Below are 15,707 nucleotides of genomic sequence, written 5' to 3' on the forward strand. Positions count from 1 at the left end.
GTTATGCCACTTATTACACTATAATTATAATAAGACTCGATATCACGTAACTATAGTAACGTTGGAAAGTATGTAAAGTCGGACTCTTTGTAACATTATTTAAAAATATTTTCGGCGAGCCATCGTGTTGTATTCCAGAAACTGTTCAGAAAATCTGTTGTCATTGTTTTGGTTATTTCTCTATTTTTAACACTAGCTAGCTAAGTGATAGTGCTAAATTGTCCCTTTTGTGTTAAATTGTCCCTTATTATCTGAGAATAAAACAAGCGGCGTGGCGTGAGCGGCTACAGGCCGCAGCTGGACCTTGCTGTAGTGTGTGTGTGTGTGTGTGTGTGTGTATATGTATATATATATATATATATATATATATATATATATATATATATATATATATATATATATATATATATATATATATATATATATATATATATATAATCTCCCAATGTTAGCCTACTTGATGCGCTTGTAGTACACCGGAAGTCATAAGCAATACTTCCTTGGCAACCTAGTGAGTCCCTGGCAACTACTGGAGCGAACAGGCGGAATAATGGCGAAGATAATCGGAGCCAAAAAATCACTTTGGCAACAAGTTTGTGAAGGTAAGATGATGATAATGTTATTTGCGTAAGCTTTTGTGGAAACGACGTAAAATAATGCTGTTTTTTTTGTGTTTATTTGGAGAGTATGAAGCTGAGCAGCCCATTCCTCCCAGTGCTGTGTGGACAGATAGTAGCTCAGTGAGCACCCAGCTCTCCCAGTACAGCGCCAGTACACACTACCCAGTCTTCTATGGACTCACCACAGCCAAGGTCAGCTTATCATTCAGCTCATTCATCACTGTGTCTTGTTAGTTTGGATCCGGTTACTCCGGGAACCTCTGAAATGATCATCATTGGTTTCATTAGGTGTTTATGGACAATGATCCTCTCAGAGACTTTGACCCTCTTTGCCACCCTGCTTTCGCTGGCTACTCTGTGTTAGGAAAACCTCGTCCTTCAAGCCAGAAGTGCCCGTCAACAGCTGCAACTGTATCACCTCCACAACTACATGGAGGTAAGATGAATGGGCTTTGACCTGCAGGGTGCAACTGCCATCATGAGGCCTGTACTACGAATCAAGATCAACATGCCCTGGATTGATTTCAGTTACCCGACTTCACCTAACCTAACAACCGCGGTCCCGCATAAACTGTGTCACGACGGTGGTTAAAAACTAGATCAATCAACCTAGGGTTTCCTAATCCAGCGGCGCGCGCGTTCACATAAAAGAGGCGGTGTTTGCACAGCACGACCAATCGCAAACATCTACCAGAGCCGCATATTTTACATAAAAAGAGCAAACTATAATTCGACATAAATATGAAGAACACAGACACGGTTTTACAGGCAAAACGCAATACAGTCGCTGCTTCCTAAAACAGGAAGGAAAGCTGGCAAAAAATAGTCAACGCTGTAAATGCGTAAATCATAACGCTTATTAATATCACTTCCCCATCAGTCAGGACCAAGATCTGACCATAATTACACTCGTGCTTTCCATAAACTGTCCTTGCTTTAGCCTATTACAGTATTTCAGTTGCAACCCTGGCAGTGGTAAGCAATCGTGAGAGCAAATAAAAAAAAATATATAAAAACATAATTCAAACCGATGTGCGCATTGGCAACACAAGACTCAAGAAGCCGACAAATATAGCCTATACTATACGTAATTAGCTACGCTGAAAATCTTTATCTTAAATAAAAATACCCATCAGAGAATGTTAACGGGGTTGTGGGTCTCTAAATGTTTTAACTTTTATGAGCGCACCGCTCTCTCCGCTCGCCGAGGTCCGGATCTTCCAAGAACTGTGACGCCGTTATCAATCGAGTATTGATTGATCAGTAGGCGGTGCTTTAACACAAGTTGATCTCTAATCTCCAACATAACCTGCTCCCGAGCAGGTTGTTCAGCATAAATTACCACGGCGATTGAACCCGGTAACAAGTGATCCACCGTCGTGATACACAAAACCCCGGGTTGAACCTGAAGTTACCCCGTTAACGCCAAATCTTGCTTCGTAGTAGAGGCCTCGGTGCTTATATATTGTATATATTTATTATCGTTTGTTTGTTTGTGGTCTGTCAGGTCCTGTCAAACGTTTTTTGGAGAGGGGAGTGTTTCCAGTGTTGTTGCCTGGACTGGAGGCTTTGCTGACAGAAGCCCAGAAACATGGCTGTTTCGAGGTCTGAATTTCTTTTAATAAACCTCTAACTTATAAAGAAACTACAGGCGACCAATGTTGTTAAAATGACCACAGATTAATTTAAAACCTGAATTTAAAGGATTCTACGTGTTGGGTTGCATTGTCTGTTTGGATAAATGAGATAACATGTACATCATTTACTCAAGTACTGTGATTAAGTAAAAGTTTTAGGTACTTGTACTTAAGTGTTTCCGTTTTCTTCTGCTTTATTCTTTAAACTATCCACTACAAATTAGATGAAATGTTTTACTTCACCACATTTATTTCACGTAGCAGTTATTAGTTACTTCCCTAATTAAAATTCTAAACACAAATCATACAATACAATACATTTCTATAATAAATTAAAGGACAAATCCGGCGCAAAATGAACCTAGGGGTTAATAACGTGTACCGAGTCGACCGTTCTCTGGGACATGTTTTCATGCTAATCGAATGTGTCTCTAGCTTGAAACAAGATAGCGCAAACCGAAATCGCTATTTTTATACCACTAACAAGGCTCATAATAGCACCACACTTAAACGGTAGCATAATGAGGGTCCCTACATGTAAACCGAAACATTGAGAACTTTGTAAGTGTACAGACAGTTTATTAAAAAGATAGATTATAAAGACAGCGTTCACGTATACAAGAAGGTGCCATCTTGGGAAAACAGTCATGACCAGTCGAACGCCGAACGCTGTGCTTGTGCTCTGTTACTGGTTGCACGGCGTTCGACGTAGCAATATAAATTCACTTCACCTTGACCAAATACAGCAGTAAAATGCTTACACATCACTGCATCAGTAACATTAATCCAATAATATAATCCACAAAAATATAAAATTGACAGGAGCCAAAATGAGGACATTTGAGTAAATTTTGCTGATAACATGTCTGTGCTTTTACTCAAGTAAGATTTTGAATGCAGGACTTTTACATGTAATGGAGTATTTCTACATTTTTATATTAGTTACTTTTACTAATGTAATAAGTATAAGTAGGGCTGAATACTACTTCTGCGTGATGCATGGCATTGATCTTTTGTGTTGCAGAAGAAAAAAACAGCATTTAACCCATGTGATTTCCTGACTGAGTGGCTCTACAAGTAAGAACACACACACACACACACACACACACAGCGCTCTCTCTCCACTGTATATTACTCATCTCACCCCATCAATTCCCTCAAATGTTATATTTTAAGTGCTGCGTGCAAAACAATTGGGTTTGTGTGTCATGTTTTTTTCGTCCTCTCTCTCTTCTTTCCTTAGCCACAACCCCCGCAGACGAGAACAGGTTCCAGTAAACTTTCATGACATCCCTTTTGTCAAACATTGGCTCAGCATGCAGTGAGTGTCTCCCGGACCTGTTACCTGTCTAGCTGTTACATGCAAATACATTGTTTGTCAAGAAATGACACACATTTGTCTTTGGCCTTTTGGAAATCCATGGTCACCATGTTGCTGTATTTAAAGTATTAAACAAACATTAATTGCAAGCAAATACTTATGCAAATACTACATTTAACACACAAACATGCTCATTCACAGATACAAGCTGCATATTTTTAAACACATTCCTGTTTTGTCTCTTGACATATATATATTCTCTCTTTCTTTCTCTCTCTGTCTTCAGTCCCAGGCCTCCCATCCCTCTGTTTCTACTGCTGAGCAAGGATCAGGCTGCTCTGCTCATCCAGGCTTTCTGGAGGGGATACAAGGTACACTGGAACACTGGAAATGACTCGAAGAGAAATGGTGTTTGCAGGATTTCTGTCCAAAAGTATATTAAAGGACTGGGTCTAGGATTGCAGACAGACAAAGGTGGAACACAATGTACTACATTGGCTCAACAGAGGTCCTAAAAGTCTTAAAATATGGAAAATAAAATTAAACATATAAAGTCTAAGAAAATCAGGTACATTTCAAATTAAAAGCCTGGAAGAAAAGCCTATCACTTGACATATTTTACACATAACTTTAGCTATGTCTGGATGGGCTTGTCAAGCTGGCCAACACTAATTACAACCTCCCAGACTTTTCAGATTGATTTAAGAAGTTACAGAGTGGAAGAAATTGTGATATTGAAGTAGAAGGCTTGAAGGAACCCTACAATTACCCCACACACCACAGTGAGCCTGCCTGCCTGTGTGTGTGTGTGTGTGGGTCTGTTATCCGAACAAACAATACTGTAGGCGCCCTCCTGCGTGTGCATTGGCCCACAGTTAGATCTTGTTGTATAATCCCATCCCGCTGAAAAGCCCCTCTTCCACAGGGACTGCAGTTCCATTCAGCAGCTTGATTATGTCATCAGTGATGCCAGGACTTAATTCCTTCCTGTGTGGGCGTTGTGGTCTGAAGTACTGTGTGCTTTGATATATATATATATATATATATATATATATATATATATATATATATATATATATATATATATATATATATATATATATATATATGACACTACCAGAGGCAAACAGCAGCAGTTTCTCCACACTCACACACAAATAAACCCTGTCTTGTATGCTGTAGGGATGTAAGTAAGGGTCATGTTTTTGTTTGTTTCAACAGAAGCGCTTACTTTTTCGTTTCTTATCCGTGCTTGTGGGAGGATTCAGCTTCAGTGTTGCTGCACAAACCATTGAGAGGAAATATGCCAGCTGTGCTGTCATGTAGAATTACATTCTGTTTGAATGATCTGAACATTTTTGTATGTAGTTGAATTTATGGGTGTGTGCATAGAAAAGATGTATTGAATGTGTGTCTGCATGCATCCATGTTTGGGCTACTTGTGCACCAGCAGGGGGCAACACTTCCTCTTCTATTTCTGCAACAACAAAAAGTCTTAGCGGACTCTGCTCTGCTCACATGAGGTGGCAGCAGTGAGCTAGCTGCCTGTCACTCCTCACTTGTTTACCCTGAACTAAGAGAGGTTCAGTAGGGCTGCTGATAGCACTGCAGCCCGGCAACCCCAAGGGATTTAGAGGATGAGACATTGCCAGAAAGAGACAGTGAGAGAATCAGAGGAAGTATATGGAAGGATGAAGCTCAAGCTATGTTAGGAACATTTTCAGATGGATAGATAAAAAACAGGGAGGAGAAAGGCAAGATGATGTTGCAGAGTGGCTTTGGATTAGGAATGGGGCATGGTGGAGGGAAATGCAGCTTTGTAGCAGCTAAGAATAGGTAGAGAGCCTCAGAGAAGCACAGGGAGACTGTGAACACAGCACAATTAGGGTCTGAAGTTGAGGGTTTGTGTCTTAAGATCATGACTTATTCAAGGTACACAGGGTGGAGATATTTTGGGTAGGCACTAAGTCCTGACAGGCGTTGTAGTGTGTCACGTCTGCTGTTACCTTGGCTCGAGAAAAACAGCAGTTAACAGCTCAGTGGGCAGCAGAGACAAGGACATCAGCACAAGTCATCTGTGAAGCACTGACGCACTGTAAAACTTTATTAGTTTCTTTGTCACCATTTGTGTCTGTTGTACGTGAGAATGTGTACATACTCAAATAGCACGTGATAATTCAATATTATCATTTATTGTCTCCCATTAAGAATGTATTCTAGCAAAACTCTCCCATCAAGGAATCGGGATTCACAGATTTAATATAATCAATATCAGGCTACATTTCACCATCATCTGTCCTATTTTTTTAAGTGCTTGAGATGAGGGTTTAATAGGATTATGGGATTTTGCTATAGAAAAAAAAAATCATTTGACTCAGTTTTCAGTTTTTTTTAAATACTTAACTAAATATTGTATTATTATCCAAATTGCACACCTCTACTTTCATCAATATACTCCCTCAACACACCCTCTCTTTCCCCCCTCACTCTTACACTCTCTGCTGTTATATAACCTGCCTAACGCAGCGCTGACGTGTGTGTGTGTGTGTGTGTGTGTGTGTGTGTGTGTGTGTGTGTGTGTGTAACTCACATCTATGACCCAGACAATGCAATTGAATGCTCTTGTTTCTCTCACATACAACTATGAAGAGCTGCTGGGTCTAAACATATTACATAATCTTCTTTACACTGTGTGCCTTAGCCTAACACGAATCCATTCATCTATGTAATGCACACATATGTACATGCACACACACACGCGCTACTAATAACTAAGGCTTCTCAGGCTCTCTCAGGCCTGGTCAGCTGAGATGAGTAATGTGGCTGGCTGCTTTGTAATAAATAGGCACGCATTGTGGTTGGCCTTTTCCTGGCCACAGCAGCGCACTGTCCTGTGCAGCATAGCCCTGTCTAACCTAACCCAGCATAGTACAGTCTGTCTAAAGTCTAACTCAGGTGAGACAAGTTTTTGTTTTTCTTGTTTAAGCTTATGATCTGTTGTCAGATTTGATTCTATGGTTTATTTATTTTATAAAAACGTAAAGGAATTAGTTTAACATTTTGGGAAATACACTTATTTTCCTTCTGGCAGAGAGTTAGATGAAAGATCAATACCACTCTCATATTTGTCTAGTAAATACAAAACTACAACTAACGGGTGGTTACCTTAACTTAGCATAAAGACTGAAAACAGAGGGAAACAGCTACTTTAGCCTGGCTCTGTAGAAAAAGTGTAAAAATGACAATTCACTTTACCGAACAGACACAAGAGTGGTATCGATCATCTCATCTAACTCTCCACAGAAAAGTAATAAAACATTTTTAATGCATGTTTTCCATGTTTTCTTTTGCATGGTCATTTCTGTGACAAAACTACACATACGTACATTATAATTCGTATTGGTATTTGAATTGTATAACGTCTTGTTTCTGATTAAACCTGCAGAAATCCTGATGTAGATTTTTTCACCTAAAGTGGATGCTTTGTTTCTGAGAGTAACAATACACAAGCAATAATAAGTCATAGTTTTTATCCTTTGGTTAGTAATTATGTAAAATATTGTTACAGTCCCGACAGTCTTCTTGGGCTAGCAGGCCCAGTTATTGTCTAAAAGTAGAACACTGTGATTACTGAGTGTATTCCACATGCTGTAAACTAATAGAGCAGTTTGAAAGACTCTTTCTCTCTCTCTCTCTCGCTCTCTCGCTCTCTCTCTCGCTCTCTGTCTCACACTCACACACTCACACACTCACACACACACACACACACACACACACACACACAAACACACAAACCCAATGCAAAGAGCTGTAGAATCAACAGCAGAACTAGGTCTGTGATTCCAGCTGGATGATCCGTGGCCAGTGATAGATGAATGGTTTGAATTGAGCTTCAGTGTTTAGTCAGTCACGGGGCCACGTGCAGTGACACTCATGCAGAAAATGTGTCACAGCCACTCAGGACGTCCAGAGCCGGTGGCTCTGCTTCGTCCTCACTTCCCCCTTCCTGGAAAAGGGCTGTAGGGGCACGCTGCCCCCGAATAGAATAGAACCAAAAGACTGGTCATAGCATGAATGGCCTAATCTGGTAGTCATTATATCTGTAATATCCACTATAATCTGTTATATAGAGTATTTAAGTCTAAGTGTTTTTACAAAGGACAGTAGGTTCACAGTGCAACCACTTACAGGGTCTGAGTGTACAAAGGCATGAGTCAGATCACAGGTTGCCCAGCTGGTTAAGCGTTGATGGAAGTCCAACAAAAAGATGATTGATGGGTTGGGTGTGAAGTTGGGTGAGCAGCCTGTCAGTGCGGCTGATGATGTGACTGCAGCCAGTTCCTCCAAACAGAAGCCATTGTGCTGCTGCAGAGTGTGAGACTGGGGAGAGGAGCTTGGTCTCACAGGCAGCTTTGCACAGAAAGGGAAGGCAGCTTGAAAGGCTGTGCAGCAGGATTGAAGTGTGCGTGTGTGGGTGCGTAAGAAGGCATAGTGTGCACAGTTTGTGTGCTGCATGCATTTTAGTGGGTACGTGGTGAGCGTGGGGGGTTCTGCTTGTGCTGCTGTCTTTGAGAGATGGAAGAGGATGGAGTCCCTCTTTAGTGTTTGTGCTTGTGTTATTTTCTATATATATATATGTGTGTGTGTGTGTGTTTTCTTGCAGTTGTGCTTTTGCATGTCAAATAATGTGTGTTAATGTATGCAACCTTGCAATGTAACTCTGACCCTCTGGTCACTTTAATCCCAATCTTCGATGCGATCACAGCAACACGATACTATATTATCAAAAGCTCATAAATGATTCAAACCAGGAAAAATAGACACACACACACACACACACACACACACACACAGAGTCCTTGATGCACTCAAGTCAAAACAATACCTCACCCCTGCTAATCAGCTGTACTGATGCACACAGACAGGCTTCAAAACACACACACACACACACACACACACTCACAATTTCAGTACTTTGTCTCCTGGTTTCAAAAAGTCAGCTTTCCAAGAACTGAGACTTTGATTTTGTCTTTGTGTGTGACACATTGCAAGGCATTCTCTCAGGGGTCCCACATCGGTGTAATATTTCCGTTGTTAGCAGTAGCTGACAGCAAAAGAAGAAAAAGAACTGGAGGTAAAAGGTTTCTGCAGGACACCAATGGAAAGTGACAGAGTAGAAATGGCCACACATACACAAATAGACACACAACACAAGCGATGGTGAGCATACACGACAGACTCCAACCCCCCACCCCTCCTGCCTCTCACCCCTCATTTCCATTTCTATGGTTTGCTCCCATCAGCAGAGAGGCTGTTGCAGCACTGTGACACCCGGTGAATTAACTATTGGAGCCCGCTAGTCTTCCCCATTCCTCAACCCATCGCCAGGCTTATATAACAGGCCCACTTTCGTACCCACTGCTAATAGCAACACTATTGTCGTCATTGAAGCAGTCAAACGGAGAGGGAGGAGTAAGAGGAAAACAAGATTGGGGAGAGGTGGGAGAGAATACAGAGTAGAGAGGAGAGATGAAACATCGATGTGCTGGAGAATAAGGGGTTGGTATGAGAGATTAATTTTTGTCTAAAGTTAAGTGTGAGGAGAGGGAGAGGCACAACTGGCTACTGAAGGAGAAGAGAGGGAAAACAAAGGAGGAGTAAAAGGAAGGAGAAGGAGGCCAAGTTAGAGGGAGATGAGGAGAAGGAGATAAAGAAAGGAAGGGAGAGTTAGCTCTTCAGGGACATTTTCTATTCATCTAAAGCTGCAAGTCTGTTTAATAATCTCTTAGGAAAGCCAGCAGCACACAGACACAAACAAACACGACGACTGAAAGGGGTTTCCTCCGAGAACAAAATCATAACTCATGCTGGCTACATAGACAGAGAGTAGAATCCGAGACAGCTTATTGACATGAATCTGCAGCAGAATCTGACCCATTTACCCATCTATGTGGACACAGATGCACAAACACACTCAGCTATACATCTTAACACACTTCATTACTTTCAACAGTGAATGTTTTTCTATGCAGGGTCCTTTCAGACATCGTTTCCACAATATAGCTCAATACAGCAGTGTGCTATATCAATAACTTAAACGTTTAAATAACACACTGAGACACACACACGCCTTAATATATGTTCTTCACTATGTTATGCAAATGTGTTGCATCAAAGTTAAAGATGAAATTCATAACTTGGCTTATGTTAAAACTATAACAATAATAAAACTTATTTTTACAGCACCTTTGAAAACATGGGACAATCCATATTCCAACATTTCAGCACTTCAATTATATAATAAAAATCTATAAAGATTACTAGAAGGAGTTTGGTGTTGCCCCAACGTCGTCTTCTAGGCAGCGCTGCCTGGAAGGCACTAGGATTAGGCAATGGTTAGGGTTAAGGTTAGGGTTAGGTGCCTTGAAGTCGACGGTCGCAGCACTGCTTTGAAGTCGACGTTGGGGGCTTAAAACGCCATTGAGGAACTAGAAGGGCACTCTGAGAGCGCAGACCTCCGCCAAGGCATGCCCTATTTCAGAATGTTAATGCAGAGTGAATTTTCAGTCAGGAATAAATTTTTTCGATTATTCCGACACCACATGAATACAGCACATATGCTTGCAATCTCGCAATGTTAACAAAAGTGAAACTATTTGTGTATCTGCCCCGTGATTCTGATCCGATCCAAAATGTAATGGGTTCTTCCTGTGCCAATGCTATGCCCTTCCACTAAGTTTCATGAAAATCAGGCCAGTATTTTCTTCGCACAATTGTTTTACAACAAACTAGCAAACAAACAGACTAACGGAGCCCAAAACATATTGACATAATTAAATACACCACAATATAATAAGATTAAAAAGAGTAAAGTAAAAAAAAAAATAAATAAATAAATATATATATATGAAGGAAAAATAAAACCTTAATAAAATGCTTCTTTTCAAAGATGTTACTGATTCTGTATAAGCCTGAGATCCTCATGCAGGCATGTGCAGAGACGACAGAGCATGTAATGGCATGTTTGTTAAGTTGTTTCACCCTGTTAGAACACACAGTAAAGATATTGACAATTTACTACGTAATATGAGCATAAATGTATTATATACAGACTGTGACAGATGACCTGGCAATAGCAGAGTATGGAGAGGATGTGGTGCCTCCAAACACAGGAGTTTTTTTTTCAGGAGGTGGTTTAACCACCAGACAGTATAACAGAATGATTTATTAACCAAATAACATATTGGACACTCTAAATGGACAACACTGTCAGCTAACTGGCATTGATTAACTTGCAGCTTAATTAAGCTATTGATGATATTTGCTTATGTGAATTCATGCATGAGCTGCGTGTGCGTGTGTGTGTGTGTGTGTGTGTGTTATAGATCAGGGCACGCCCAGATGTGCAGGAGCTGCGCCAGTGGCAGAAAGAACTGAGAGAGAACAGTGACATTGCCAAAACTGTTGAGCAGTTCTGGGCCGAACGAGAGAACCGAGGTGCGAACACACACACACACACACACACAAACATACACTCACATGGTATCACTGAATGCCAGGCCTCAGGCTCGCTGATAATACAATACCATTGATTTTGAATTTTTCTCATGTGGCCAACAACAGCTGCTGATAGGCAGGCAGGATGCCAACACGTTAGCATTCACACAGCAGGCTACAGTGCATAGAAATCAACCCATACAGTACTGTGCACACCAATATACTGTGCACAGTACAGTCACACACACACACACACACACACACACACACACACACACAATTGCACACTGCAGAGATATAGTATTCATCCCAATGAGGCATTGAAGTTACAGCAGAGAGATGAGGAGTGCAGTGACACAGAGAAAGAATGAGGACAGAGAAAGAGACGGGGAGAGTCACTCGGAGAAAGTGAGAGAAGATTGAAAGTGAAGGAGAGAAAGAAAATGTCTGCAGGGCTCAGGGTGTTTTTGAGTGACCGAGAGATAGACCAGAGGATGGAGACTGGAAATACTTATATACACATGATATACAGAGCAAAGAGGGAGGGAGATGAAGAAAGAAAAGAGGTGTGTGTGTGTGTACTGTATGCACACATGAAGGGCAGAGCAGCTAAAAATGCAGTCCCATGTTTTTCCTCTTACATCAACCACGAACATCAAATCTTCGAAATACCTGCAGACATTCCCGTCAGCTTCAGCTGTACTTTGTGTTTTGTGCTAACTAGCAAATGTTGGCATGCTAACATGCTAAACTAAAACGATGAACATGGTCAACAAAACACCTGCTAAACATCAGTCTATTAGCATTGTTATTGTGAGCATGTTAGCATGCAAGCATTAGCATTTAGCACAAAGTACAGCCCCACAGAGCTGTTTCCATGACTGTAGACACAAGTATTGTTTGGCTATATTTAGAGTATTCAGAGTCTCTTGAAGAGCTAAAAAGTCAGGTGATGATAGTTTGCTACGAAAGACCCCTTTCACATTCAAGTAATCGTGTGATCGATCCATCCAAAAATATTGACTATATAGCTGCTTTAAGTGAATGTGTGTATATATGATGACAACCACCTACACCAACTGCACACTAAAAGCTGAGCTTCGTAGCATCTCTGTTTTTGTCTCGCACAAACAATGACACCACCATAAACACAGGTTTCTTCCACACTGACACATTCCACACAACAAAGGCGCTCACTGCAGCCGCGGCAGGCCGACGAACATTCTTCCGCCGGGGTGCCACAGCCACGCTGTGCTGCTGCTGCTACTGCACCACAACTGCTGACCTGACATTTTAACAGGGGGCGTGTGCGCGTGTGTGTGTGTGTGTGTGTGTGTGTGTGTGTGTGCGTGCGCAAGAGAGTTCCCAGACTGTCCTGAATGGAAGCCATTTTCTGACCTCTTTAACAGAATTTGAAATGGATGAGAGGGAGAGAGATGGATGAGATAGAGGCAGGCAGGGAGGAGAAGAGATTGGTGCTGAAGTTGCTGCTTTTGCCTGTTGTTTGGGATGAGGAAGGAAGCAAGCACTGCCCCCCAGCACTGACAGACAAATGACCCATGTTTGGGACTGTGGCTGTGGTAGAGAGAGGGTGAGTGAGGGAGACAAATTATTCAGGGAAGCCCCCTCCCTACTGTATACATGCGCTTTAAGTCGATCTAGCAACAGCTGCACTCGTCTCATTTGACCCGAGGAGACCAGCAAGCAAAACCTCTTCTGCCATTTCATGTTTCGCAGCCTGAAATCAGAATTAGTCGGAGAGAGAAACAAAAGGGGAAGAGCAAAGTAACCCAGAGAGCAGACACACTGTGATACTTTAAGGTCAAGAAGTCACAGCTCATTGGGCAGGTGCAGCTCTCAGCAGCTCATGAATCACTGCATGACTGTCGTTGACTGTAGCCTTACATGTGTACCGTCACTCCAAGTGCTGTTAAAACAGAGTGGAACACTTAACCTTGCAATGGTGATAATAGTAATAAGTAATTAAAATGGCAATTCATGTTGTCAGTAGTATGGAATTTAACAGTTAAATACTGTAAATGTGTCAATTGCAGTTAATTGTACCCAAGTCTGGCACAAATTACATTCCGCATTTGTATTACCTTCTATTATAAAGGACCTCCACACTATATTTATAAACGACACATTTTAAGTATGAGTCCTGGCATCTGCAACAGAGAAATTTATTTTAGATGAAAAGATATAGGGGATAAAAAGGGTACTAAGGAGCTGGATCAGTGCAGATGGTATCGATGCACCTCAAAGAGTTTTCAAAACCACAGTTGCAGACATTAGCTTCTAAATAAAGCAAAACAACTTTCACTGCCGTCATTTACAATTTCTATGTGGCTCTTGTTGAGGTATAAATTGCCAAATATAGCAGTCTATTCATCATAGCTTCACTTCCATAATGTCAAAGCCATTGCCTTGTAGTGGCAGATAACAGAAGGCCACCACAATAGCCTTGCAGCTTATGACCTCATAAGGAGCAAGATTCCAAATTGGCCCATCTGAGCTTTCATTTTCTCAAAGGCAGAGCAGGATACCCAGGGCTCGGGTTACACCTATCGCCATTTCTAGCCACTGGGGGACCATAGGCAGGCTGGGGGAACTCATATTAATGTTAAAAAACCTCATAAAGTGAAATTTTCATGCCATAGGACCTTTAAACAGTTTTAAACCCAGACATTCTTATTAAAATATTGTTTTCTATCAATTTTGATTGGTAATAGCACAACTTAAATTTTTCAGAAACTAATCATTTTTATGCCTTCAAACACCAGCATAATGTACTTACCAAAAACAGGAGGCTCACAGTACAAAAATAATAATGTAATATGGTCTGCTTGCAACAACCACGGACCTGTTCATATTAAGGATGCAGTTCTTGTTTGTCTCCAGTGGGCTCTGCCATGACAGATCTTCCAGAAAGCCCCCAGCCCGCCTCAGATGTGTCCATCCAGGTGGTTCCCCCCCCCCCCCAGAGCACCGTGGTCGACACCCCCCAGATGACCCCTGAGGGCAGTGAGTGGCTGACCCCCCAGCCCGTGAAGCGTGGAGAAAATGGCCTCCACACCATCACCAACTGATTTCCTGCCTGTATCTGACAAATCCCTGACTGCAGCGTCTCCTTCTTTACTAGGAACTCAAAACCTGAGCTAGTCTAGTGACAACTGAGATCATTGGCTCTGTGAACTATGTTTCTTTGGTGTTTAAAGGCTATTAAACTCTGTTAGGTTGATGTCAAACTGACCAAAGTGATCAGTCAAACAAGCCATTAGAAACGCCTGTAACCAATTGGATATGGCCAGGCAGGGATTTATGGTCTGAGATTTGTGTCTAATTAGTTGATTGCTTTCATTGCCTTTGATGGATCACTTCCCTTCATGAGTCTCACCCGACAAATGAACGCCATATAAAGTAGTACGGTTCACATATTATTATTAGTCGGCAGTGAAGCCTCCTGTAACAGACTTAATATTTCCTTGCAGCACCTCTACCGAATAGCTCACTGGAAGATAACCAAATCGTATTTCCTTGCTTTGGTATTTCCTTTTTACTTATCAATACATATCACTCTACAAAAAAGGTTATAGCATTTCCATTCAAGCCAGGAAGTGAGGCCAGAGTGAAAGGTGAGTCAGCGTGCAGAGCCGCACTTTCTATCCTGTTTATCAGGAAAAGGAAATTACACTGTCAGAGAAACGGAATAAAAAAAAAAAAAAGAGTTTTAAAAAAAACATCACTGAGATCACTGGTGGGTGATTGACAGACAGGCTATCTGACAGAGCAGCAAACAGGAATATAATATTTCTCCTTAGATATCCTCCTAATGTATTATAATCTCCTTGGAGTTTAGTGTTTTACATATAATAATAACCCTGTTGTATATGTCCTGACACTATGTGGATTGAATGTTGGCTTCAGTAAGGCAAGTTGAACATTATTGCATATTTATATAGCCTTTATATTGTGGAAAAGCAGCTTAATGTCATAGAGGGAAACAAAAAACTTTACTTGTTACAAATAAATGAACATTTCCACCATAGTATATAGGCTCGGCCTAATATTTAAAAAAAAAGTCCACTCATTAACATGCCATTAAATACCAACATCACAATAAATATATTTACATTCTCACTATCATAAAAATTTGACACTATGATGGTTTCCTTCAGTATTGTTTGTGTATTTTGTACATGCTGTATTATATTTTTGTGTATTCTTACATGACTGCAGAGTTGGAATATTTATATTTTTCTTTTTGGTGTTTACAAGCTACTAAATTGATACTGCTAAAGGTTAGACATTTTGTCATGCCTGATGAATCCATCGCCTTCAGCGTTCTTTTTCGCTTGGTAGCATTCAAACGCTATCTTAAATGTTACGTATCAGCCATGGAAAGTTCATGAAATTTGTTTAGCAAACCTATTCAGGATAAAAAGACTGCATGCTGCTCAACTGCAATGCTTTTCTCTCCTGCAGGTTGTAACTGTCTTCTCCTGTCTATGTATCAATTAAACTGAGTGAATAAAGTGCACTCTTGGTTTATTTCCATTACGTACCTGAGAGGATACTTCTGGTTTCCCCTCCAGTGTCTCTGCAGAGCAATGAGGCGGTGTTCTTGTGATG

At 41.1% G+C, this 15,707-nt stretch overlaps 1 protein-coding gene across 1 annotated transcript; it reads left to right on the forward strand.

Moving 5' to 3' along the window:
* Window positions 1–535: 535 nt before the first annotated feature.
* iqck (IQ motif containing K) lies at window positions 536–15,615 on the forward strand. The gene is made up of 9 exons (XM_078269224.1): window positions 536–602; window positions 685–812; window positions 909–1,056; window positions 2,128–2,225; window positions 3,282–3,334; window positions 3,501–3,578; window positions 3,865–3,949; window positions 10,964–11,075; window positions 13,977–15,615. Exons 1-9 carry the CDS (start codon window positions 551–553, stop codon window positions 14,162–14,164), a joined length of 942 nt encoding a protein of 313 aa, XP_078125350.1. The 5' UTR covers window positions 536–550; the 3' UTR covers window positions 14,165–15,615.
* Window positions 15,616–15,707: the final 92 nt, after the last annotated feature.

The sequence above is a fragment of the Sander vitreus genome, chromosome 15 (genome assembly GCF_031162955.1).
Source record: "Sander vitreus isolate 19-12246 chromosome 15, sanVit1, whole genome shotgun sequence".
Taxonomy (NCBI): domain Eukaryota; kingdom Metazoa; phylum Chordata; class Actinopteri; order Perciformes; family Percidae; genus Sander; species Sander vitreus.